Source organism: Colletotrichum godetiae, assembly GCF_030913485.1.
Source record: "Colletotrichum godetiae strain CBS 193.32 chromosome Unknown BDP55scaffold_18, whole genome shotgun sequence".
In the NCBI taxonomy this organism is placed as follows: Eukaryota; Fungi; Ascomycota; class Sordariomycetes; order Glomerellales; family Glomerellaceae; genus Colletotrichum; species Colletotrichum godetiae.
Genome location: NW_026851266.1, coordinates 612,705 through 635,458, shown reverse-complemented (window position 1 = coordinate 635,458; position 22,754 = coordinate 612,705). Strand labels below are relative to the sequence as shown.

Genomic DNA, 22,754 nt, shown 5'->3' with positions numbered 1-22,754 from the left:
GCCGACGGGATGGGGTCACCGATGCGGTTTCTGGATTGGGTAATCGGGGCTCTTGGGAGACGGGGAAATGAGACGTCGAGCCGGGGCTTCGGACCTTGGTGACCTGCCGATGTCCGAACATGTTCGGTATGACGGGAAGGGTGGAGTATGGGGAGCCTGGTAAGCCTGGATGAGCAGATACGGCGGGGTCAAGTGGCTCTGCTGATGGTGATGTTACCTATAAGTTGGTGATGGAAGCTAGCTTGGATTACTCTCAGAGATTGCGCTCAGCTTCTATCTGCTCCAGATTATTGGAATGTTACTGAGGGCTCTAGGTTGACTCGAATTTTAGGGATCATCTTATCTCCCAAGAAGGGTAAGGTACAGTAAATGTAGTAAAGTAGACGCCGACGAAGATGACATTGAGAGCTCCAATGAGCATAACATTCTTAGTGGCGATGACTTTCTCTGAGAACAAAAGACCGTCAATCGTACATTGAAATGCGAATGCGCTGTAGCAGTCTCTCGGTGGTAGTACGAACGGGGCATGTCTAATCACAGACTTGTCACATAGAATGGCCAGTACCTAACTCACCTCGGAACCATCAACAGAAGGACGGTGCATTCAGGCCTTGGCAGTCATTGTAATCCAATATCCACACAATACAAGGGATTTATCCCATCTGCCCCCATCGAATCAAATACGAAAAAGAGTACAGCATTTCGATTTTCTGAAGTTCAATCGCCAAATTTCTTTTCCCAGTCGGAAACAAAGCGGTGAAGACGACTCACCGTGCGGGGTTCCAGGCAGGCACTCGGTTTGCGTACACCGCAACGACGTGCCTGTCTCTGGCGTGTAAGTGAAGGGCGTCTCCACGCTTTACCATCAACATCCCAAATCCATCGTCCATCAAACCAACTTGCAACCCAACCCAGATTATCTGACTTCATCACCAGCAACTCTCAGATCAAGAAAGCAAGATCAAACCAACCCTGAATAACCTCAATCCCACCCCCCAACCCGCCACCATGCCCACAGAAGGAGTCTACCTCTCCCCCGATGGCAAAAAAACCGTCATCCCCCTCGAAAACAACCCCGAAGTCTTCACATCCCTCATCCACGACCTCGGCATCTCCCCCGACCTAGGCTTCTTCGACGTCTACAGCCTCGACGAGCCTTCTCTCCTCGCCCTCGTGCCCCGCCCCGCGCTAGCACTCATCTTCATCTCCCCGGCACCAATGTACTACGCCGTCCGCGCCGCTGACGGCACCAAGCTCGCGAAAGAAGACGGGGTGACGTATACCGGCTCCGGACCGGATGAACCTGTAATTTGGTTCCGGCAGACGATTGGGAATGCGTGTGGGTTGTATGCCCTCATCCATGCCGTCGGCAACGGGCCTGCGAGGGAGTTTATTCAAGAAGGCTCATTGATTGAAGGGTTACTGAAGGATGCGGAGCCGTTGGGGTGGGAGCAGCGTGCAGATGTGCTGTATAACAGCCAATCTCTCGAGGAGGCGCACATGAAGGCTGCGAGGAGGGGGGACACGGCGGCTCCGCCTGCGGAAGAGAAGCCTGGGTATCATTTCATTGCGTTCGTGAAGGGGAAGGATGGGCATTTGTGGGAGTTAGAGGGGGGGTCGGATGGGCCTGTTGATCGGGGGTTGCTGGCGGAGGGGGAGGATATGTTGAGTGAGGGGGCGTTGGAGAGGGGGGTGAAGAGGTTTATTGGGTTTGCGGATGGGAACTTGGAGTTTAGTGTTGTTGCGTTGGCGAAGAAGGAGGAGTGAGGTCTTTTGTCGTGTGGTTTGCGTTGTTTACTTGGGAACTATAGATTGTAGAAGGGATCGGGATTCGGCATGCATAGCTCAGAGGATACTTTCGTTTGCAAATGACTTAATGCAAGCACCCTGGTGTAAGCGAATCCCCCATAGCAATTCCGGGACTCGACTCTTCCAACATAAGGAGCAGAACGGCCATGTGCCTCGGTGTGCCCTCACTTCTTCACCGAACTCCCCGGTCCGACGCTGGGTGTGGACCAATACACCGAGGTGAGGATGGTGAGGGGCTCGGTGAGTTTGGTGGCAGGGCGAACTCAGCCTTGAACCCCTCCATCTGCACGAGCCAGCCAACGGCCCCGCCCGTCCAATCAGCACCCGGCGCCGGTCCAACCATCGAAAGAGCTAGAAGGGCGAGCTTGGGCTGTTTTCTTTCCCGCCTTTGCTGCATTTGACTGCCTCACCCCACGACGAGAATTCCAACTTCTCTTTCTCCCAATTCCCACAACAAAAGTCTACCAGATACCCTTCCCACCTGTCGACATTGCGATTGCTTTTGAACTTTGATTTCGATTTTTTGACCACCCAAGAGTCATCCGCATATTTTCACAGACACACACATCGTCATGGCTTCCGCAGACGAGCTCAAGGCTCTCGGCAACAAGGCCATTGCCGAGAAGAACTTCGACGAGGCTGTGTAAGTTTGTCTCTGCTTCCACCCGACAGTCACAGAACTGACAAAGTCTCAGCGCCAAGTTCACCGAGGCCATTGAGATCCAGCCCGAAAACCACATCCTCTACAGCAACCGCTCCGCAGCCTATGCCTCCAAGAAGGACTGGCAAAACGCCCTGAACGATGCCAAGAAGACCACCGAGATCAAGCCTGACTGGCCCAAGGGCTGGGGACGTCTGGGAACAGCGCAGTACGGTCTGGGCGACCTCCTCGCCGCCAACGACGCGTACGAGGAGGGTCTCAAGGTCGACCCTAACAATGCCGGTCTGAAGAAGGATCTCGCTGCCGTCCAAAAGGCGATGAAGTCGGAGGCTGGTGGTGGTACGTGAAAGACTCGCACAAAGAAACAAAACGTCCATGCTGACTGACTGACGGCAGACGCTGGTGACCCGATGGGAGGCCTCGGCAACATGTTCAACGACCCCCAACTTGTCCAAAAGCTCGCCGCAAACCCCAAGACGGCCGGATTCCTCGCTGACCCCGCCTTCATGGCCAAGCTCCAGCAGATGAAGGCGAACCCCTCGGCCTCACCGGATCTGTTCAGCGACCCTCGTATGCTGCAGGTCCTTGGTGTCCTGATGGGCGTCGACATGCAGATGGGCATGCCCGACAACATGCCAGAGGACGCCGAGATGCGCGATGCTCCTCCCCCTCCTCAGTCGAAGCCTGCTGCGCCCAAGAAGGCCCCCACCCCGGAGCCCGTGCCCGAGCCCGAAGAAGAGGCCGTTGAGAAGAAGAAGGCCAAGGAGGCCGCTGACAAGGAGAAGGCCCTTGGTACCGAGAACTACAAGAAGCGCAACTTTGACGAGGCTATCGCACACTACTCCAAGGCGTGGGAGCTGCACAAGGACATTACATACCTCAACAACCTGGGTGCCGCGTACTTTGAGAAGGGCGACTATGATAAGGCCATCGAGACTTGCTCAAAGGCCATCGAGGAGGGCCGCGAGATCTATGCCGACTTTAAGCTGATCGCCAAGAGCTACGCCCGTATCGGTACCGCCTACGAGAAGCAGGGCAACCTTGAACTTGCCATCGAGAACTATAAGAGATCGCTGACTGAGCACCGCACCCCCGACGTGAACGCGAAGCTCCGCGCCGCAGAGCGCAACAAGATCGACTCTGCCCGCGCTGCCTACATCGACCCCGCCAAGGCGGAGGAGGCGCGCGAGGAGGGTAACAAGAAGTTCAAGGAGAGCGACTGGCCTGGTGCTGTTGCTTCGTACACGGAGATGACCAAGCGCGCACCCGAGGACCCCAGAGGATACAGCAACCGCGCGGCGGCCTTCATCAAGCTGCTCGAGTTCCCCAGTGCTGTCGAGGACTGCAACACTGCCATCAAGAAGGACCCGACTTTCATCCGCGGCTACATCCGCAAGGCGCAGGCTTTCCACGGCATGCGCGAGTACTCCAAGGCGGTGGATGCCTGCAGCGAGGCGTCCAAGGTCGACCTGGAGAGCCACAAGGGCGCCAACGCGCGCGAGATTGAGCAGACGCAGCAAAAGGCCCTCAACGCCATGTACTCTGCACGGGAGAACGAGACGGAAGACCAGACTAGGGAACGGTTGGCCAAGGATCCCGAGGTAAGCACATACACGCGACCGGCACAGCGACCGGTTCCTTCCATCCGCGACTAGTTTTTAGCTAACAATGTGCACTAGATCATGAGCATCATGAACGACCCCATTATGCAGTCAATCCTTCAGCAGGCGCAGTCGGACCCCGCTGCTTTGAACGAGCACATGAAGAACCCCGATATCAGATCCAAGGTGCAGAAGCTCGTAGCGGCGGGAGTTATCCGCGTCGGCCGGTGAGAAATCGGAGTGGCGTCAAGGTGAGGTAGTGTGGGGAACGAGTGCGGAGGAGGTCGCAGATGGTGGAAGGGAAAGAAAAATGGTCACGCGTAATGGTTGGACGAAGAAACGTTAAAAGGAGCTCACTAGGTCATTTGTAGTGGTTGCAATGTGACCCCAACAACAGAGATATTCCACGTGAGTGCCCTCGGATGTCTTGGAGTGTGATGAATGACTTGCGCGGACCTGCGAAAATGGGATACTGTGGTTTGTGAGGTCGGAGGAGTAAGTAAACTTATGAAATTTGTGAGACATGTCATGCCGGAATGAGGTTTGCGATGGCTTGAGGTTGTAGTGGTGTGCCAAATGAGGCCCGTAAAAGTCGACTCGTGTAAGTGTCACCCGTTGATGAGAATTGTCATTCGAAAAGACATGAGTCGCTGCCTTGGTTCATCTCATCTAGATGTGCACTATTTGATACCTGCTGCGAGTTCGTCGATCTAAATCTGTAGGATCTAAATTTGTTTCTTTTCTTGTTCGTATCATCATTTACTCATTACGCCAAGTACTCGTGTAGTTCTATCGCTCACAATCATGGACTCACCCATGAAAGAAGGTAAATCTCACGCTTCTCAACCGCTTCATCAAAGTAAAGAGACTAACAACGCCCAGCATACGTTCAACTCATCGAAGTCATCGCAAACGACACCACAGACCCAACCGCGACAGAAACCAACGTCCGCCAACTCATCGCCTCCCTCCCCTCCGTCCTCCGCGCTCGCGACGACGACCAGAGAACTGCCCTCCACCACGCAGCCCGCTTAGGCCGTAACGCGCTCCTCGTCGCGATCCTCGAGGCCAATCCGGAGGCTGATGTCGATGTCCGGGATGTTGATCTCTGTACGCCCTTACACCTCGCCGCGCGCAACGGACATGAGGCGTGCGTCGCGACGCTGGTGTGTACGGGTGGAGCGGATGTCCGCGCGGAAGAGAGTTTTCTGGAGACGCCGCTTCATGAGGCGAGTCGAGGTGGGTATGCGAGGATTGTCACATTGTTGATTGATAATGGGGCGGTAGTCGATGCGCCCAATCGGGATTTGGGGACGAGTTTGCATATTGCTGCAAGGCGCGGGAATGGAGAGGTGATAAGAGTGTTGCTCGAAGCCGGCGCGAACCCGGGGACGAGGGATGCTGTGGGGGATACGCCGCTCCATGATGCTGCTAGGGGCGGGCACGAGGGTGTGGTGATGATGTTACTCGCCACGGGATCCGTTTCCATCGAAGCGCAGAACGCGAACGATTTCACTCCATTGAGCGTCGCAGCACGTCACGGACGGGAGGCGATCGTGAGGATGCTAGTCGAGCAAGGCGCGGACGTCGACACCATGAGCAACGAATACTGCACGCCCCTCCACCAAGCCGCATCCGAAGGCCACGACGGCGTCGTACGTATTCTCATCGCCGCGGGCGCGGACGTCGATCTCCAGGACAAAGACGACCAGACGCCCCTCCACGCGGGCGTGATGTTTGAGCACGAGGCCGTGGTCGCGTCGCTGCTTGCCGCGGACGCGGATGTGGATGTAAGGGATACGGAGGACTGTACGCCGCTGCACCACGCCGTGAAGAATGAGAATAAGAGGCTTGTGAGGGATTTATTGGAGGCCGGGGCGGATCCGACTGTGATTTCATCGACGGGGGAGACGCCGCAGAGTTTGGCCAAGTTGTTGAATCGGAATTCGATAGCGGATTTGTTTAACTCGCCGCAGGTTGTGCCGAAGCAAAATGTTGGGCTTGATGTGTTTAGGGTTTTTGCCATGGCCGGTGTAGGTGGTGGAGGAGGAGGTCATGGGATGGGAGGCAGGGTGAAGAAGACACGCCCGCCGTCGAAGCCGAATCAGGAGGCGGAGATTGAGGCGTGTAAGCACTTCAAGGGGTTGTTCTGGTGTCCTGCGTCGGAGTGCAGTTTTGAGAGTTTGAGTGTGTGGGATTTGTTGTATGATTCTGAGACCGAGGTTAAGTTGTGTCCGAGGCCGCCTCCGCCGCCGATGACGCTGCCGCTGCCGTTACCTGTGTCGTCTCCACAGTCGGCTGAGACGCCGTCCCGGAGCCCCGTTGGATCACCCACACGAACCCCCGCGCGATCGAGGGCACATTCGAGGGCGCAGAGTCCTTCGGGGAGTCCGAAGCTATCGCCGCTGCAGACGCCATCTCACTCGCCGCCGCACTCTCCTCTCCTCCAACCGCCTGGGAGCCCCGGCGGGTTGAACATGAAGGAGATGAGGAAGCACATCAGCCAGCAGCGCCGCAAGAGCTCGCATACGACCGGTGGTGGCGAAGGTGCTACACGTAGTACTCCCAACAACTCCAAGGACGACCAGAGGCCTATCAAGCGGTGGTTCCATCTTCCTGCGAACAACGTCGCGTGGGTGATGGACCTCGTGCAGCGGATCTGCGCGGTGGACGGGCGGCCTGATGCAGAGTGTAACCGGATTATTACCTTCATCGAGGAGACGTTTCAGGAGATTCGGATTAGTGCGCCGTATCGGAAGCCGCATTTTCGGATGGAAGCTGCTACTGCTGCTGCTGCGGGGGCGACGACGGATGGGAGTGGTGGGAATGGGATGCCGGAGGTGAGTCTTGGGCCGGAGACGCCGCCGTCTGGATCGGTGGTCCCGACGCCGCCGCCCAGATCGCAAATGTTCTCCCTGGTACTTCCCGTCATTGACGTCGATCTTGACGAGGGCACGAAGAGGAGTCTTCAGGATGTACACATTGGCGATGAGGCCAAGCTATTCCGACCTATGGAAATGGTAGGTGGCGGCGTGGTAGCTCTACCGGCTGCTGCTGCAGGGAGTGATAGGAGAGTGCCGCCGGTCCAGAGACCGCATCCTCTCAGCGCGATGCCGACAAATCTGCAGCACTACCTCTTCCCTCACCTGGCGCACTTTGACGCCATGGCCAAGATGCGCGCGACGTTTACGAAATCTGAGCTTCACGTTCCGAGATCGCTGGATCAGTCTTACCACGAGAGTCTCAGCGCAAGCGACCTTGCGCTGCGGAACGAAAGCCAGGTGTTATTCCGGTATCTTCGGCGCGTGGAGGGACGACTAGCTGCTACAGCTGCGTCTGCGGCAGGCACCACGACAATGGGGACTACGGCAGCGGGATCGACTGCAGGTGACACGATTGCAGAGGATGTTATGGGGAAGCAACCTCTCACAGAAGATGGAATCGCGTCGACGAGGGTGCAGAAGACGCAGCAGCAGCACCAGCAGAGCCCGTTTGATCGGCATGCGCAGAGGGCGTATTCGAGGCAGAGCAGCTCCAAGCAGAAGAAGACGGACGGGACGAAAGCGGAGCTGGGGAGGATGGCGGGGAGGCAGGACCAGGCTAGTAGTGTGCAGGCCAAGATTTCGAGGGAGAAGAGGAGGATGGATACGGAGAGAAGGAAGCAGATTTTGGTTGTTGCGCAGCTTTGGATTTGGAGGATTGATGAGCGTGAGTCTTTCTCTTTTTCTTTGTTGAGCCATGTCCCTGGGGAGAAGAGTCGATGGCGAGGAAGATATTACAGAGATGAGACGAGAGTGGGCGGTTGCTTGGCGGGGGACGAAGCTGACGTGACGTTATTTGACAGACACCATCATCACCGCGTTCCCTGATCGGTGGGATAACAAGAACGCCAAGACGCTGTTAAACCAGATCAAGCACCGCGTGCTGGGTGCCAGGGACATGCGGTCCGAAAATACGGACATGATGCGCGTCGTGGAGAGTATTCTCGAGAGCGCAGTGGGATACAGCGAGGAGGAGTTCCACTTCCAGTTCGAGGGGCCGAGGAGCTATTGCAACATCTTTGCGGCGTCCATCGCTCATGTTGTAAGTTTCTCTATTTGTTCTTGGTGAAGGGCATTGTGCTCTACCTAGAATCAGAGTGGATGAGAACTATGTTGCGAGTTCGACAGAAGCTGACATTGGAACCAACAATCCAGTCCAACGAGGCAATGAAGCGCTACGCCAACTTCAAAGCCTCCATCAGCAAAATGGGCACATCAAAGACGGTCCTCGACGACCTCCGCGCTGAGATCGAGCTTCTGCAGGAGATTGATGACGTCCGTGAGGAGATTAACATGATTAAGCGGGTTCTTCGATCGCAGGAGCGGGTATTTGACGGGTTCCGCGAGGCGGAGGCGGAGCGGATTGGAAGTTCATGCGGTGGAGTCGGAGTCGGGGAGAAGCAAGGTGTCGTTAAGCCGTATAAGCACCCGACGTTGGATTTCTTCAAGAGGTTGGAAGAGGATGCGAATCGGGTTCGGGATTCGGTGAGTACTTGTGTCCGTGTCATGGTGTCTGGATGTCTTGGGGGGTTATTGGGTGTGGGTATGCATGTGGCTGACGTGATGATAGATTACGACGTTGTTGGATTTGAGGCAGAGGGAGGCTAATATCGAGGAGGCTCTATCTGCGAGCGAGCAGTCGAAGATTCTGTTCATCTTCACTGGAGCGACGGTCGTGTTTGTGAGTTTACATCCCCCTCTCGCTTGTCTACGACAGGGGATAACCAAGTTGACTTTTACAGGCTCCGTTGTCTTGGGCAACAGGTACGCAGCCGGTCGAAGACGTCTTCTTCGAGTTTATTTCGAGTGAAGTTTAAAAAAAACTGACTATTTGGAACAGGCATCTTTGACATTTCCATCGAGGGCGTACCATCACCAATCAGCGCCGGAACCCTCATACTCACATGTGGTAAGTCCCCCCTCAAGAGTCCACCCACAAACCCCCTTCCGCCCCAGTATTTAACTAACACAACCCTAGTCCTAAGTCTAGTCGCAACCCTGCTCCTCATTGCCCTCTCCCTTCAAATCTATGAATTCATCACAACAGGCAAAGCAAAGCACCTCTACCGGCGCGTCTCCAACTTCTTCGAAGCCCACAAGCTGGAGAAGCTGGCGGCCGCGAACCAGAGCAAGTCACCGCCCTCATCTCTGGGCGCGTCGACCCAACTTAGCAGGTTGAGGAGGTCGTCTCTCTCGCAGCCTGTGGCTAGTACGACGGCCAACGAGAAAAAGAAGATGCAGAGTGTGAGGAGGCGGCTTGCTGCGTTGCGGCCGAGGAGAGGGCTCAGGGGTGTTGGACGCGATGAGGAGAGGGAGGTTACGGGGAAGCAGGCTTGATGATGGGATGGATAGACGGACGAGCGTTCTTTGGGAATGGGCTTAGAGATAATTCTTGTGATGGATCAGCATTTCTGATAACTAACTTTGGGTACGTTTGATGAAGTGTGTTTGTTATTGTTACAACGTAAGGTATTAAGGAGTCTGGGCATAGCGCGGATCTATCAACGCCGCTGACCCGGAGGAGGTCCATGAGCCGCATCCGCGTATGCGGCATACTTCGAGGGGACATGAATACTGACTTCATGATTGGAGCTACTGTTTCAGTGATTGTGAGGCGTATGGTTAATGGGTGGCACCACTTTCATTTCGTCCGCGCTCCGCTCTTCGCCTTGCGAGAGACTTCGTCAAGGCAACGTGCTAATAGTCGTTACCTTGATCCAATAGCTGGCTTCCCGCGTAGCAGCTACGCATCTCTTTCCGCTATCATACTAGCATTTTTAACCGGATGGCACATTAGCTCAACGACCCAAAACGACCGTGGACCTCTTGGACAGGGTCAGTCTCATACTTTGGGGGAATTCCGGATGTGCGTCGGATAGACAGTCACCGTCTTCTTGTTACACGTGGCAGCTTGAGGGAACTACGTAAAAGACGTTATACACCTTGTGATTTATGCTCGCCGTCTTAGCCGTTACAACGTCAAGATCAAACTATCCTCCTCGTGCAAGCTTGTGGGCCAGCTAAACAGCAGGGTACCAGGGACGATTCTAGCCTTTCACATCAACGATAACTTAGGTAGATCTATGCATACCAGTCTACACCGGCACTATCGGCTCGGTGAAAGGCCTCCAGCTCGGCCGAGTCGATCTGAAGCCGTTTACTTGAGGTCTCGATGGTGCTCACGAGTTCGGTCTCCTCGGTTTTACGAATTTCATTGAATGTCAGGAACACTAGAAGACCTCCTTTTTAAGGACTCATGGTTGTTAATGACTTCATCACTTGGAAAGAGAGATTTGATGCCGAGTTTATTAGATTGCCTACTAGCAAATCTTCTGCTGGCAAATTGTAGACACTTGCCCATTCGTTTGCTGGCCACGGAGTTGAAGATGCTCTGAGGCGAGTAAGGAACGACATTGTGTTTCCACTCTTCGAGGAATCCCAATTTCATTGAAACGAAATGCACACAGCTCACAGTTTCTGTACATCATAGTCTCTCTTCAGGTGCGACAGAATAGGCAGCCGAGGACGAGGTCAGTATAGTCCTTTTCGCGGTTCAAGTGTATTGCTGATTTCCAGAAGTGCGAGGGAGCGCTTGTGAGCTCATAAGCTAGCTACTTGACCTACCAGCACCAAACGACCCATCTGCAGTCAGCATTCATCATCAGAAACAGGCGCAGCACACGGACGCATTGTTACAGTCGGTTTTGGACAACAGTCTGCTACTCATGACTTCCTCCGACGAAGCAGATATTGGAAAAAGTTAACAGCTTGGAGGTCAGAACCGGACTTTTACCAAAACTCCGATCGACGCTATGGCTAACCTAGTTGCATACACTTGCATACAGATAGGTTGACACTAGGACCGCCAAATTACCGTTTCCGGCCGTTTCCGGCATACATTTCGGGCGTTGATCCCTCCCACCTGCACAGCCCTACGGTGCAGGGATCGGACTTTTGCCAAGGACTTGAAAACTCCGGTCGCTATTCACTTCGAACCTCCACCAGTCCACACGCATCACACGAAAGACGAGGACATGGCGAACCGCGAGCAAGCCCCCCTCCAATGATCAATCCAAGACTTGCTGAGCCTTGACGGGACGCGAATACTCAACACTCTTCCAGTCTCATTTCAACGGACTTGATTTCCTCTTATTAAATAAGCCTCCGAGAGTTGGTCTCCATCCTTTCTTTCCCACAAAGTACCTACGACTGTGCAAAGATCTTTAATCGGGGAGAACAGCATTGTGCCGGCGGAGAAGTCAGAGAATCTCCAATATCCGCCGTTATCTTTAGGGGTTTTGCAGAGGCCCTCTCAGCTCCGGTTCCGCCGTTCCAGCGAGATGTCGGCCGCTTCGTCTCCCTCTCGATCGACCGAAAGTCCTTCGCCGGAGCACTCCCGCGTCCCCTCCGTAGCCAAATGGGGCGCCGCCTGCGCGCCATGTGCGACGGCAAAAGCAAAGTGTCTTCGATCAAATACGACACCCGGGTCGAAGTGTGATAGGTACGTTTGTGAGGCATAGCATTCTTTATGCAGCCATTTCTCCATTTCCCGGGTCATCGTACGCCTGCATTAGGGGCCGGGGATTCCTTAATATCTCCGGGCCCGGGGCGATCTAGACATGTTTGCTCTGCGGGAGTGATGAGTGGTGTGGTGGCCACCCGTGTCTCCGTTGCAACCTGGCATGTCTTTGATAGCCCAATGAGGGAAGTGGGAGAAGGATGTTAGGCGACGCTTGCTGTCATTCTGTGACTAACGATTGTGTTCTTACGTGATAGATGTGAGCGGCTCTTCAAGCACTGTTCGGTTCAGGTACACAGACCGAGGAAGAAGAGGCAAAGCAGGCCATCGTAAGTCACTCTCTCTATTCTCGGACCCGCGTTCAGTCAAGGATGATGTGCTGTGTGGTTGCTGTCAAGTATGACAAGCCGGCATTAAGCTCTGAATCAATGGGGTTGTGGGATACCGATGATCCTCTTTGTCACTCACTCGGCCGAATCACTGACACCAGATATCGCAGGAAAACGACCCAGCTTGAAGAGCGCCTCAACCGCCTGGTCAACACCCTACGCGTATCAGGAAACGTGTCCACCCTCCCGAGTGGCCCATCTACCGGCCAGCCAGTACTGCCAGGCCCATCAAGACACTCGTACCCAATCTCCAACCCTCCAGTCTCCCTGCTCTCAGGACAACCGGTGCCCGCAGATTTCTATTCCCAAAGCCGTGTCTCCCCTTGGGACGTCGAAGACCTCGCCGACATCAGACCCATCAACATCCCCGAGACCTACAACTCCTTCGTGCCCCCGACATGCATATGCAAGCCCGAGTCGGGGGAAGCCCCGCCCCCTCCCGACACGGACGAAAACCTCCTCAAGATCTACCGGACCAAGCTGGCGCCGTGTTTTCCCTTCGTGTTGGTACCGGATGACGTCTCCGCCACCACGCTCGGCGCGACGAGGCCTTTTCTGATGGCTGCCATCCGCATGGTCTCGTCGTACCGTAGCATGAAGTCGATGCGAGGACAAATGTATCGCCTTTTGAACCATGTTGCTGACCACATGCTCCTGCGATCCGAGAGGTCGTTTGATTTGCTGCTTGGGTTGGTGGTCATGCTGGGCTGGTTTCATCAGCACTGCATCGCTCACGCTCAGCTTAACCAGCTTGTTTCTCTGGCTACATGCCTTGTTGGGGAGCTCGGGCTGAAGAGGAGCCCTTGTTTGCCGGAAAGGACGAGGTTGTTGGTTATGAGGCCTTGGGAGTTGCGGGAGCGGACGAATGAGGAGCGGAGGTTGTTGTTGGCAGTATGGTATTTGAGTTCTTGGTAAGTTTTTGATTTTAGGAAGAAGTCGAACGAAGCAGTGGCTGATATTCTTACTCCAGCATCTCGATGGATATCCACCAGATTGACCCTATGAGATATTCGGGGTACATGCAGCAATGTTTACGAGAACTCGAAGAGGATGTAGAGTTTGAGTCCGATATACACCTTGCCTACATTGTTCGGATCCAAAGACTTTGCGAGAGGATCTCGGATCTGAGGTCGAAAGACTATCTAGATGAGGAGGGGGACGAGAGTACTCGGGCACCTCTTTCAGCCTACGTCTCTGGGTTCAGAGCTGAGCTCAACAAACTGCAAGCCAGCATGCCTCCTACCTTGAAAAATAATGGTTAGTTCTAGTCACAATTATAATTAGTCAAAGTTCGCAAACTGACAATCCCTAGCCTACCTTCAAGTAAGAATGGCCACCCTCCGCCTCCGCATCCACGAACCCCCCAGAATCGACGCCGAGCTTCTCGCCTCCCTTTCCAAGTCCCTCGACTCCATCAGCGCAGGCTCAACATCGGCCCTCGACGCCTTCTACCAATCCAACGCAGCCCTGAAAGGCTGGTTCGAAACTTGGCTCTCTGTGCCCCAGGAATTCTTCTACTGCATCCCCATCTCTATAGCCTCGCACATGGTCTACGCCGTCATGATGATGAGTCGCTGGTCCTGGCTTACAACGAGAGGCAAGACACCGCCCGAGCCGCAGACAGACCCCGCAGATCCGTCAGAGGATAACCCCAACGTCGCGCTGGCGGCGATGGAAGCCGCTATCAGCCCCAATACCCCCGCATCAACGTCGACCCCGTCGGCTGAGACGAAGGGATCTTCGCCGTGGCAGACGACATTGCCCGATAAGGATCTGCCTCAGGTGCTGGCTGCGCTCAAAGCGCGGCTTTCGACGCAGCCTGACCTCATGCTCGATGTGGAGGGATACCTCAACCGGATCGTCGCCCAGCTGCAGACCATTGACGCGCTATACTCTGAAATGTCAGTCGACGAAGGCGAGTGGCGCGGAAACATCTGGAGTCTGGGCGCGACCAAGGTCAAGATTGCGATGCTGAGGCAGCAGAGGTGGTCCAAGATCATTGCTGCGCAGGCGGAGGAGCGGGACCTGGAGATTCACAGCGCGGCAGGGGAGCAGCTCGGGCTGGGGGAGATTGAGATGCAGGAGAACTTCCTTGCATCGTTGCAGATGCCCGAGTGGGATGCGAGTATGGTCTGGGATCCGCACACGTATTATGATCCCATGCCTGAGGACCCGGCACTCTGGACTGATGTTGTTCCTGGGGATCAGGATTGGGGGGCGGGTGTGAATGGGATGGGAGGGATCGGGTCGCTTGGCCAGATGCCGGAGGGCAGATATATGTAACTTGTAAGATAATGTGTCAGAAAGCGGTCATCTAGATTTTGATGCTCTCAAATATCTACTAAATCTGTTATCGGCCGATATCAGCCAAGGGACTGGACTGGGATGCCAAACACGATGTCAGCTTGCTTCTGACCCGGGAAATGTGGAGTCAACATCGTCTATGGGTTACAAAATTGACCGCAAATTCATCGGGCATTGTGGCAGAGTGGTCTAATGCGCAAGACTAGAAATCTTGTTCCTTCGGGAGCGTCTGTTCGAATCAGGCCAATGTCGACTTTTTATTTTTATGTCACGTCATTACCTGACTTTTGCAATTTTCCATGTTTATCATGAAATCTTGGTTGGTTTATAGTCGTGGTTGCACTTGGGCAAGCCAATGAGTGAAACTTTAAATGTCCGTTGGCAACTGTTACCCCAAACTCTCTGCTTTGTAACCCTTCCCTGTCCCCTGTCAAACGTTGCTGGTTTTTAGTATTATCACGGTTTAAACATCCCTATCGTGCCTCATTGGCTGAACAACTGGGCATCCTTTCGATTCGATATGCATCAGCAGATAGCTGGCAGTGAATGAGTTCCCTACAGACTGAGCTGATATACACCGAGACTTCTGTGGCCTGAGTCTTCTTACATGCCTCACTCCCTCCTATTAGAGTACCTTATGCGACATCACATTCACCAAGTGCGGATAAGACGGCACCTAGTTTCATAGTCCCCGAAGCAACACAGCTCTTGAGCAAAACATGTCTCTAGTCTACTTGATTACGCGTCAAACGTCTACGGCGCAGCGGGGGCAGCTCCCGAAGAACCCTGCCAACTCTTACCCAATAACCCACCACCGCCGCCCTTCTTCTTCTCCTCCTCTTCCATCTTCAACACCAACTCTCCAAGCAACCCGTTCGCCCACCCAAACCACGCCCTCGTCCAGTCCTTCTCGTCCCAGCTGTTCACGCTCTCGTGCAAAACGCCCGAGCCGGCCGTCGAATCCAGCACCATCCGCAACTGCTCCTCGACATCCTTCTCTACGTCCTTGCTGCCGGAAATCGGATCGTATGCCGTGATAGCAGCAATGACGGCCGCCATAGGCCACGCTTTACCAGGTCCCACGTGTGGCCCGCCAACGGCGGAGATGGCGGGGCCCTTCATGTAGTACGAGTTCGCGTCGCTGAGGACGTACTTGCGCGTGTTGCGGTACACCTCGGTGTAGTCGTGCAGCTTCTCGCCCTTGGGCGGATCCGGATACTTGAAGTTGGAGTGCGTGAAGTTCCAAAGAGGCATGGCGAGGAGAGACGGTACGTTGGCGTCATCCATCAAGTTCGCGCCGCCGTAGCCGTCCACCTCGTATGCGAAAATATCACCGAACCCGGGCCGGTGGACAATGGCGTCCTTTTCGATGCCCTGTCGGATCCCAAAGGCCTGCGCGCGCATCTCAATCGTCAGCTTCTTGGCTTTTTCGCCGTCAAGCTTGGCCATGATCTCGGACGCGGACTCGAGATACTTTGCCCACATCATGTTGGCTGGCACCAGGAACTGGAAGATACAGGCGTCATCCGAAGGGCGGAACGCCGTGCGAATCATGCCGTTTTCCTTGATCGGGTTCCCCAGGCCGTCGTTGGTCAGCGTCTCGCTGCCGCGGTTTGTCCACCCCGTAAACGTCCAAGCCGACTTTTCTACCTTACCCTCGGGTGAGTAGGTACCCAGCCGCATCGCGCCCGCGGCGTTGACGGCGGCCTCGACGGCGTCGACCCAGTGGTACTTGTTAAAGTGTTGCCAGTCGCCCGTCTTCTCCGCATACGAGACGGACATTTTCAGAAACGAGGCGAGGGAGTCGAGCTCCCACTTGCAGTCGAACACCTTTTCCGGATCGTACGCCGGCATGGGGTGGTTGTGCACGTACGCGCCATTGTGCGTCGGCGGGATACCGCTCTCGGGCGGCGGCTGGAAGCTGTGGCAGTACGGCGAGATGATGACGTAGCGCGCGTGGGCGTTGATGAGGCCGCGCCAGAGACTGGCGAGGGAGTTTGGGTCACGCGAGGCCTCGAGGAGAGGCAGGTAAGGGCTGATTTGCTCGGCCGAGTCGCGCAGCCAGAGGGCGTCAATATCGCCGGTGATGACATACGTGAGCTCCTGGTCCGTTGCCCTGGATTCGCCCGTGGCCTTGTCTGTCTCGTTGGCGTACCCCCTCCACTTGACCATGCTGTCGAGCGTCATGGGATACGCGTTCTCAAAGAGGCGGTACAGGTCCGGGTCCTTGATGACACCCTTCATGCGGATGATGAGGTTGTCCATGGCGGGGAGGCGGAACGTGCGACATTCCGGCCGGGGCCGGTTGAGCGGGAACTTGCGCTTGCCCTCGGACGCCGGGCCGGGCCGCGAGCGCATCCAGTTCTCAAAGGACTCGCAGTCCGCTGCGGGCGGCGGTGTCGTCGGCATCGGCGACGACGCGGGAGCGCTGGGTTTCGGATCCCCGGGTCGGCCGGCGTCCGTGGGCGGCTGCTTGGCTAGCTCATCGTCCTTGTTGCGGTACGAGTCCTGGCCCTCCTCGGCGTCGGCCTTCAGCTTGTCAGCGGCGGCATCGGGTTCGCCGTGTGCTACTGGGAGTTCCTTGTCCTTGTCCTGGTTTCCGAGTGGGTGCTTGCCGGCATCACCGCCGGCGGTGGTGGATGATTTGCCATTGTTCGCGACGCCGGCTGCTGCTGATCGCGCCGAGTCGAGGTAGCTACCGCCGCCTGCAAGACCAGAGTTGTTGAGGAAGAGCACAAAGATGATGATGAGAAGGGCAATGAATACGACGCGCGCGCGACGTGTCTGGATGCCGCCGCTTAGGACGGTGAAGGCTGGCATGGTGCTTCGTGTTTGTGGCGTCACCCCCTTGGGCGCGTCGTCCGTTCCAGTGAGTGTGTCTTCAGTAAGCGTTCCTGTGAGATAAGATCCCCGACGAATGGTGTGTCTTTCTCCCTTTCTGATGCCGATAATGAGTGTGGCGTTATGAGTGTTCACTCAGCTCATCCGGCCCATGACCAACTATTGAAATTGTCTCACTTCAGGTCAATTAGACATCGTGTGCAATGTTTCTAGAGGGCGGAGAACTGAAGAGGAGTTGAAGACTTGACGTGCTTCAGGCGACGGTGTCGATTCCCACCCCAAAATGTTTAAAAGTAGGGGGGTCAACCTCGCTCGGCATCCCACTATATTTGGACTTTAGTTCCAGGGCGCAGTCTCGGTCGGTTCCAAGCAATTTCGGGTCGCTCGTGTTGCAGGATGATCCTTGACTAGTTTGGTTCTCTACTCTGATCAAACTTCTTGCGGGGGGTTGTCTCAGAGGAGGGGGCATATTAAGGGACCACGGGGTACCTTGGAGAGGACGACAAAGAACTTTCTATTGATTATTGACTGATCCCCTCATCAGTACGGGAAAAATACGAATATTCTGTCTGCTTTCATCCTGCTGATTGGATTGACCGCCGCAACGAAGCATGGCTTACAAACCTAGTTCTTCTTGGGTCAACCTGCGTAACCACACTGCTTCATCTGAACGCGGGGGAACAACTAATCGAATCACGGACAACTGGCTCCGAACTGTGAACGAACCACGCGACACTCGGGTTGCACCGCACTATCGAATCGTTGCAGCGTTATGTGGCTGACCACCGCGCGAACAGTGGCTTCATGCAAGAACGTGCAAAAACATGCAATGAGGCAAAAGATTTTGAGGCGATATCTCGACGTTGGCCTGATTCGAACAGACGCTCCCGAAGGAACAAGATTTCTAGTCTTGCGCATTAGACCACTCTGCCACAACGCCGAAGTTGTCGTGACCCCGCAATGAAGCGGGGATGTTGAGGAGTGGGCTTCGGTGCTACTACAGCTCTCACGACAGCCTCAATTTGTCGACGGATATTTATGAGATCGCCATACGAATATGTAGGAGTAATTGAGTTGACAAGACGCGTATTGCCAGCTTAGGTTACCGGTGGGATTCATGCCCACCCAGCTCAACGCGTGCGCCCACTGCTGAAACCTTGCGACTCATTGACGCAAACTCTGATAACTGGGACTGCTCGCAGCGGAAACATGAACGGCAAGTTCACAATACAGCTTGAATGCTCGCCAAAAGACATCATAGCTTGAACAACCGCGGCTCCGTCCCCTCCTCCGCAGCCCGACGCACAATCCCCCGGTTCTTAACCCCATAATACACCCTCAGCGCCGCACACCCAACGACCACAACAAAAAGCAGCGCCGCGTTAGCCCAGTGACCCGTCGGGTACCTCCGGGTCTTCTCCTCGGCCTTGTAGACCCATACGCCCGGGATCTGCCCGAGCCCGGCGCCGATGCTGACGTTGAGCGCGATGGCGAGCCCCGTCGCCGCCGTGCTGAAGATGTTGGACGTCAGCCAGCCCAGCAGCGGCGGGATGCACGCAAAGGCGCCCGAGGCGCCGACGATGAGGCAGCCGTAGCGCGCGTTGTAGGCGTCGGGCGGGAGGACGGTCGAGACGGCGAAGGCGACGCCGCCGATGAGGGCTAGGGCTGCGGAGTGGACGCCGCGGGCGTTGAAGTGGTCTGCGGACCAGGCTACGAGGATTTGGACAACTGTTCTGGCGCGTTAGCTTCCATGGGAGGTTGGTAGGTTGAGCCTGTCGAAGAAGCTTCTGTCTAGACGTACCGTATGCTGCAGCGTATGGGGGAACCGTCATCAGCTGCGCTTGTAGATCGACGAACCCGAGTCCCGAGGTGATGGATGGCGTGAAAAGCGACAGCGATGAGAAGGGTGTCGACATTGCAAAGTACACCAGGTAGTGTCCATACAGCCTCCAGTCCGTCAGCGTCGCCTTGGCTTCCTCCCACGACATGGTCTTGTGGCTGCTCTTGCTGCCCTCGTGGTAGAGCCTCCGCAGCGCGAGATCCTTCTCTCGCTCCGAAAGCCAGCCAGCACTCTCGGGATAATCAGGTAAGAAGAACCATACGAAAAAGGCAGACAGACATGATGGTATGCCTTCGAGGATGAAGAGCCACCGCCACCCCGACATACCGTGCACCTGGTTCATGTGCCCGATGCCATACGCAATCGCCCCGCCAAACGCACCTGCCAACGTCGCGCTCGCGAGGATCATAGCAACCCTCACGCTCCTCTCGTCATGCTTGTACCAAAAGGTGAGATAGTACACCAGTCCCGGGAACAAACCCGCCTCAAAGACGCCGAGGAGGAACCGCACGCCCGTTACCGTCGCGAAGCTGTTTGCGCCGCCGAGGCCGATCGTGACGGAGCCCCATGAGAACATGAGGAAGGCCAGCCATCGCGAGGGCCGGAGCTTCTTGAGGAGGATATTTGAGGGTACCTCGAATATTGCATAGGCGATGAGGAAGATCATGAGGGCGATTGTGAAGTCGTGGTTGGACATGTGCGTTTCAGTCTGCATGTCGTGGCCCGTGGAGGAGTTTAGGATCTTTGCATTGCCAATGTTGGAGCGGTCGAGGAAGCAGAGGAAGTAGATGCTTGCGGAGAGCGGGATGATGCGCTTGTCTTGTTTCCAGAGGAGGGCCTTTTCTTCTTCGGCGTCGGCTGGGGTTGGGGAGGATGGTGAGGGTTCCTGTGATGATGTGGTTAGTCCTGGTATGCGATGTGATCTTCTGCTTTACGTGACGACTACCTCTTTCACGGCGGGCGATTCAACATCCTCCCGACCTGGGGCGAACGAACCCTTCTCCTCTGACTGTAAGGCCATCGTCAATGGTGAGAAGGCAATGCTGCTGAGTAGAACCTCGGTTGTGAGCACCGTCAAGGCTGAATTTGAGCGCAGACAAGCTTTTTGACCATAGAGGTGTCGCTGTCTTCAGCCTTGAACTGTCAATATTGAACCCAAGCCAAAGTACCAACAGAAACGAAGACTTCTTACTTTCATTACACAGGAAGAATTGACAGCCTTTTCATCTCGGCCGAGGTGGGTTTCCCCATCCCCCGCATCCGCGGGGGAGCCTCCAACACGAAAATCTCACCAAAGCCTGCATGTGCCGCCATGCCGCTCCAGCGTCACTATCTGGTGGGGTATTTGTGATTTTCGCGAATCAACGGCTCACTGTTGCAGCGCGACGATCGGCCGTGCTTGATGCAATCATGCAGGTTTAGCCAGACAAGTCACACGATGGCCGAGAATCGGAGGAAGAAGGAGATATGGGAGGTTGGGAGGATTCGCCTAAGACAATGCCCTGTCCCTCGCTTTTTTGGTGTTGGGTAGAATTGTGATCTGCAAGGCCAACCACCGAATCTTAAATCGCCTACGGAGTACATGACTGTTTGAACGTCGTTCACCGAGTCGTCAAGTATGCGATAAAGGGAAACAAGTTCTCTCTCAGACATTAAACAAGAACAATCGCAACTTCAGGTTCTGGCAATGGTGAATGAGCAAACTGCCGTTTGAATTGCACGCCGAGGGCTCGCTACTACACGGGTCTGGATTGATTTATGTTCGGACGAATTTGGTGACATCCTCAATTTCGGACTTATCGACTGGAATTAGGAAACGATGGCCGCCTAGTTGTAGTTTCGATAGCACGAGAGTCGTTGTCCAACTCAAGACTAAGGAACTTCCCGCATTTCCACCAATACGATATCTCATTCCATGCACATATCCGCTCACAATAGCTGCAGCCTGCAGGTTATGATTCTGAATCTGCCGAACTCCTTGGCCAACTAAATCTAGTTTGGTGCTGTCTCACGCGCCGCGTCTTCGCGAACGGGTAAACACGTGGCTTAAGCTGACCCGAAGCCTCAGACAGATGTGATAGGCTGCAAAACGACTAATCTGCTGTGTTGCTGCTGATTATATCCGTTCTCATCGCGTTGCGTTCCTGAATACCTTCAGCTGCAGCCAAGATGGATCGCGGGGTCTAAGACAGCGTGCCGTTTCCGGTAAGTCAAAGCACCCACTTATGGGCCCCCCCCCCCCCTTTTGGGCCCCCCAACAAACATGGCATCAAAACATCGCCACCAACTACACTCAATTAATTAACTGTCTTCTACTGCCACAATAATACAGTCATTATTATCCCTAGGTAGTTCGACCCCTGCGAGTCGATTGGGACTAACTATACGGTCGCCAGAGTCCTCCTGAGCTCTCTGGATGTTCCAGATGTTGGCGAACCTGGTGTTTGGGTCTGTTGGGACAGTCTTCTTTTTCCTGGGCCTTATGCGCTCTATTTTTGCCTCCAGAACTCGAACTTGGTACCGAGATGTGGCCAAGTGGTAGGCCTGCTCCCCAAAAGCCTTTTTCACCTTTCTAAACAGCAGTCGTCGAGTGCTATCGTCTGGACTGAGCTCTATGAATAGCTTCAAGTGGTCGCAGAGCTCGCTGGCCCTCCTGGGAGTTGACCAGTCAACAACAGACGTCGCTGATGCCCAGTCAAGTGCTTCCCTAGCCTTTCCAGTCGTCTGCCCAGCATCTGTGCCCTTTTTGGATGGTGTGACTTGGGTAGGTAGGACCATTGGGTTGGTAAGTGGCTTGGACATGTTAGGTGGCCATAATCCAGTTACTTTCCACCCACTTCGTATATTTGACGACGTCAAACCAGCCAAACGAGCCTTCTGGTAGCAGCTCAAGAAGTACCGCTTTCCAACGATAGTAGAATTATCTACTATATCCTCCTTACTAAGCTCCTTTCTATAGTGGGACTTGATAGGTCCAAAGACAGCCATATCTAACGGCTAGAGGACATAGGAAGTATATGGTGGCAAGAACAGTAAGTAGACGTTGTTTCTATAGCACTCCCACATGAATTCTGTCGTCGTATAACTCCCATGCCCATCCAGTACCAACAGTCGAGGCTGGTTCAGCTTGCTGAGCCCCCCAATAAGGGGGGTCTTAGTCTGTGGCAAGAACACTATTTTCAACCACCAAAGGGCAGTGTCGTCGGTCGTCCAGCCATTATCTGTTGCTGTGAACTCCCAACCAGCATATGGGTTAAGTTCAAGTGGAAACCACTGCTGTTGAACCGACTTTCCCTTGTATATGACCAGTGGTTTGATAGCTCTGCCATCAGCAGAGATACACTCGATAATTGACACCCAGGCACGCGAACCAGGCTCTTTTTTTCGCACTGCTGTGGCCTCTGCCATGCCCAAGACCAGACCATTGGCTCCCTTGCCCTCCATAATACCAGTCTCATCTATATTATACCTGTTGGCCTGTTGGATGTCCCTGATCTCTGGTATGTCGAGTAATCTAAACCATGATTTAATTACATCAGTGGTAGCTCCATTAACACGTCGCGAATCAATTAGACGACTTCTCTGGACCCTTACTGATGGATTCCTTTTAATAAAAGCGTCGATCCATCTCTTGCCAAGTGGTTTATTATCCCCCTGGGATCTTAGAACTCGCTCAGCGAATTCCCTGACCTGTTCATGGGTTGGTGCGACACCCAGGCAATGCTGAATTCGAACCCACTGTGCCAGCT

At 54.8% G+C, this 22,754-nt stretch overlaps 6 protein-coding genes and 2 non-coding genes across 8 annotated transcripts; 5 read left to right on the top strand and 3 right to left on the bottom strand.

Moving 5' to 3' along the window:
- Positions 1-768: 768 nt before the first annotated feature.
- BDP55DRAFT_113786 (ubiquitin carboxyl-terminal hydrolase, family 1) lies at positions 769-1,963 on the top strand. The gene has a single exon (XM_060565404.1). The coding sequence runs from the start codon at positions 1,009-1,011 to the stop codon at positions 1,765-1,767; it is 759 nt and encodes a 252-aa protein (XP_060430328.1). The 5' UTR covers positions 769-1,008; the 3' UTR covers positions 1,768-1,963.
- A 418-nt stretch (positions 1,964-2,381) lies between these two features.
- Positions 2,382-4,302, top strand: BDP55DRAFT_693530 (tetratricopeptide; the record flags this gene model as incomplete). The annotated part of the gene is made up of 4 exons (XM_060577232.1): positions 2,382-2,452; positions 2,505-2,809; positions 2,867-4,071; positions 4,150-4,302. 4 exons carry the CDS (start codon positions 2,382-2,384, stop codon positions 4,300-4,302), a joined length of 1,734 nt encoding a protein of 577 aa, XP_060430327.1.
- A 2,255-nt stretch (positions 4,303-6,557) lies between these two features.
- BDP55DRAFT_551162 (uncharacterized protein) lies at positions 6,558-9,449 on the top strand (the record flags this gene model as incomplete). Its single annotated transcript, XM_060569092.1, has 7 exons — positions 6,558-7,779; positions 7,916-8,154; positions 8,268-8,597; positions 8,683-8,793; positions 8,855-8,876; positions 8,953-9,021; positions 9,091-9,449. 7 exons carry the CDS (start codon positions 6,558-6,560, stop codon positions 9,447-9,449), a joined length of 2,352 nt encoding a protein of 783 aa, XP_060430326.1.
- A 2,610-nt stretch (positions 9,450-12,059) lies between these two features.
- On the top strand, positions 12,060-14,303 carry BDP55DRAFT_551039 (uncharacterized protein; the record flags this gene model as incomplete). The annotated part of the gene is made up of 3 exons (XM_060569086.1): positions 12,060-12,931; positions 12,991-13,277; positions 13,333-14,303. The coding sequence occupies 3 exons, from the start codon at positions 12,060-12,062 to the stop codon at positions 14,301-14,303; spliced, it is 2,130 nt and encodes a 709-aa protein (XP_060430325.1).
- A 191-nt stretch (positions 14,304-14,494) lies between these two features.
- Positions 14,495-14,576, top strand: BDP55DRAFT_t156. The gene has a single exon. It is a non-coding gene; the product is annotated as a tRNA-Ser (tRNA).
- Positions 14,577-14,625: 49 nt separating this feature from the next.
- Positions 14,626-17,281, bottom strand: BDP55DRAFT_113376 (uncharacterized protein). The gene has a single exon (XM_060565403.1). It carries the CDS (start codon positions 17,142-17,144, stop codon positions 15,078-15,080), a length of 2,067 nt encoding a protein of 688 aa, XP_060430324.1. The 5' UTR covers positions 17,145-17,281; the 3' UTR covers positions 14,626-15,077.
- A 742-nt stretch (positions 17,282-18,023) lies between these two features.
- On the bottom strand, positions 18,024-18,105 carry BDP55DRAFT_t152. Its single transcript has one exon. It is a non-coding gene; the product is annotated as a tRNA-Ser (tRNA).
- A 315-nt stretch (positions 18,106-18,420) lies between these two features.
- Positions 18,421-20,026, bottom strand: BDP55DRAFT_728155 (major facilitator superfamily transporter; the record flags this gene model as incomplete). Its single annotated transcript, XM_060579402.1, has 3 exons — positions 18,421-18,893; positions 18,967-19,891; positions 19,952-20,026. 3 exons carry the CDS (start codon positions 20,024-20,026, stop codon positions 18,421-18,423), a joined length of 1,473 nt encoding a protein of 490 aa, XP_060430323.1.
- Positions 20,027-22,754: the final 2,728 nt, after the last annotated feature.

Bases quoted from the DNA above. Each gene is read 5' to 3' on its own strand.
- BDP55DRAFT_113376 (XM_060565403.1), bottom strand. From the start codon at position 17,144: ATGCCAGCCTTCACCGTCCTAAGCGGCGGCATCCAGACACGTCGCGCG.
- BDP55DRAFT_113786 (XM_060565404.1), top strand. From the start codon at position 1,009: ATGCCCACAGAAGGAGTCTACCTCTCCCCCGATGGCAAAAAAACCGTC.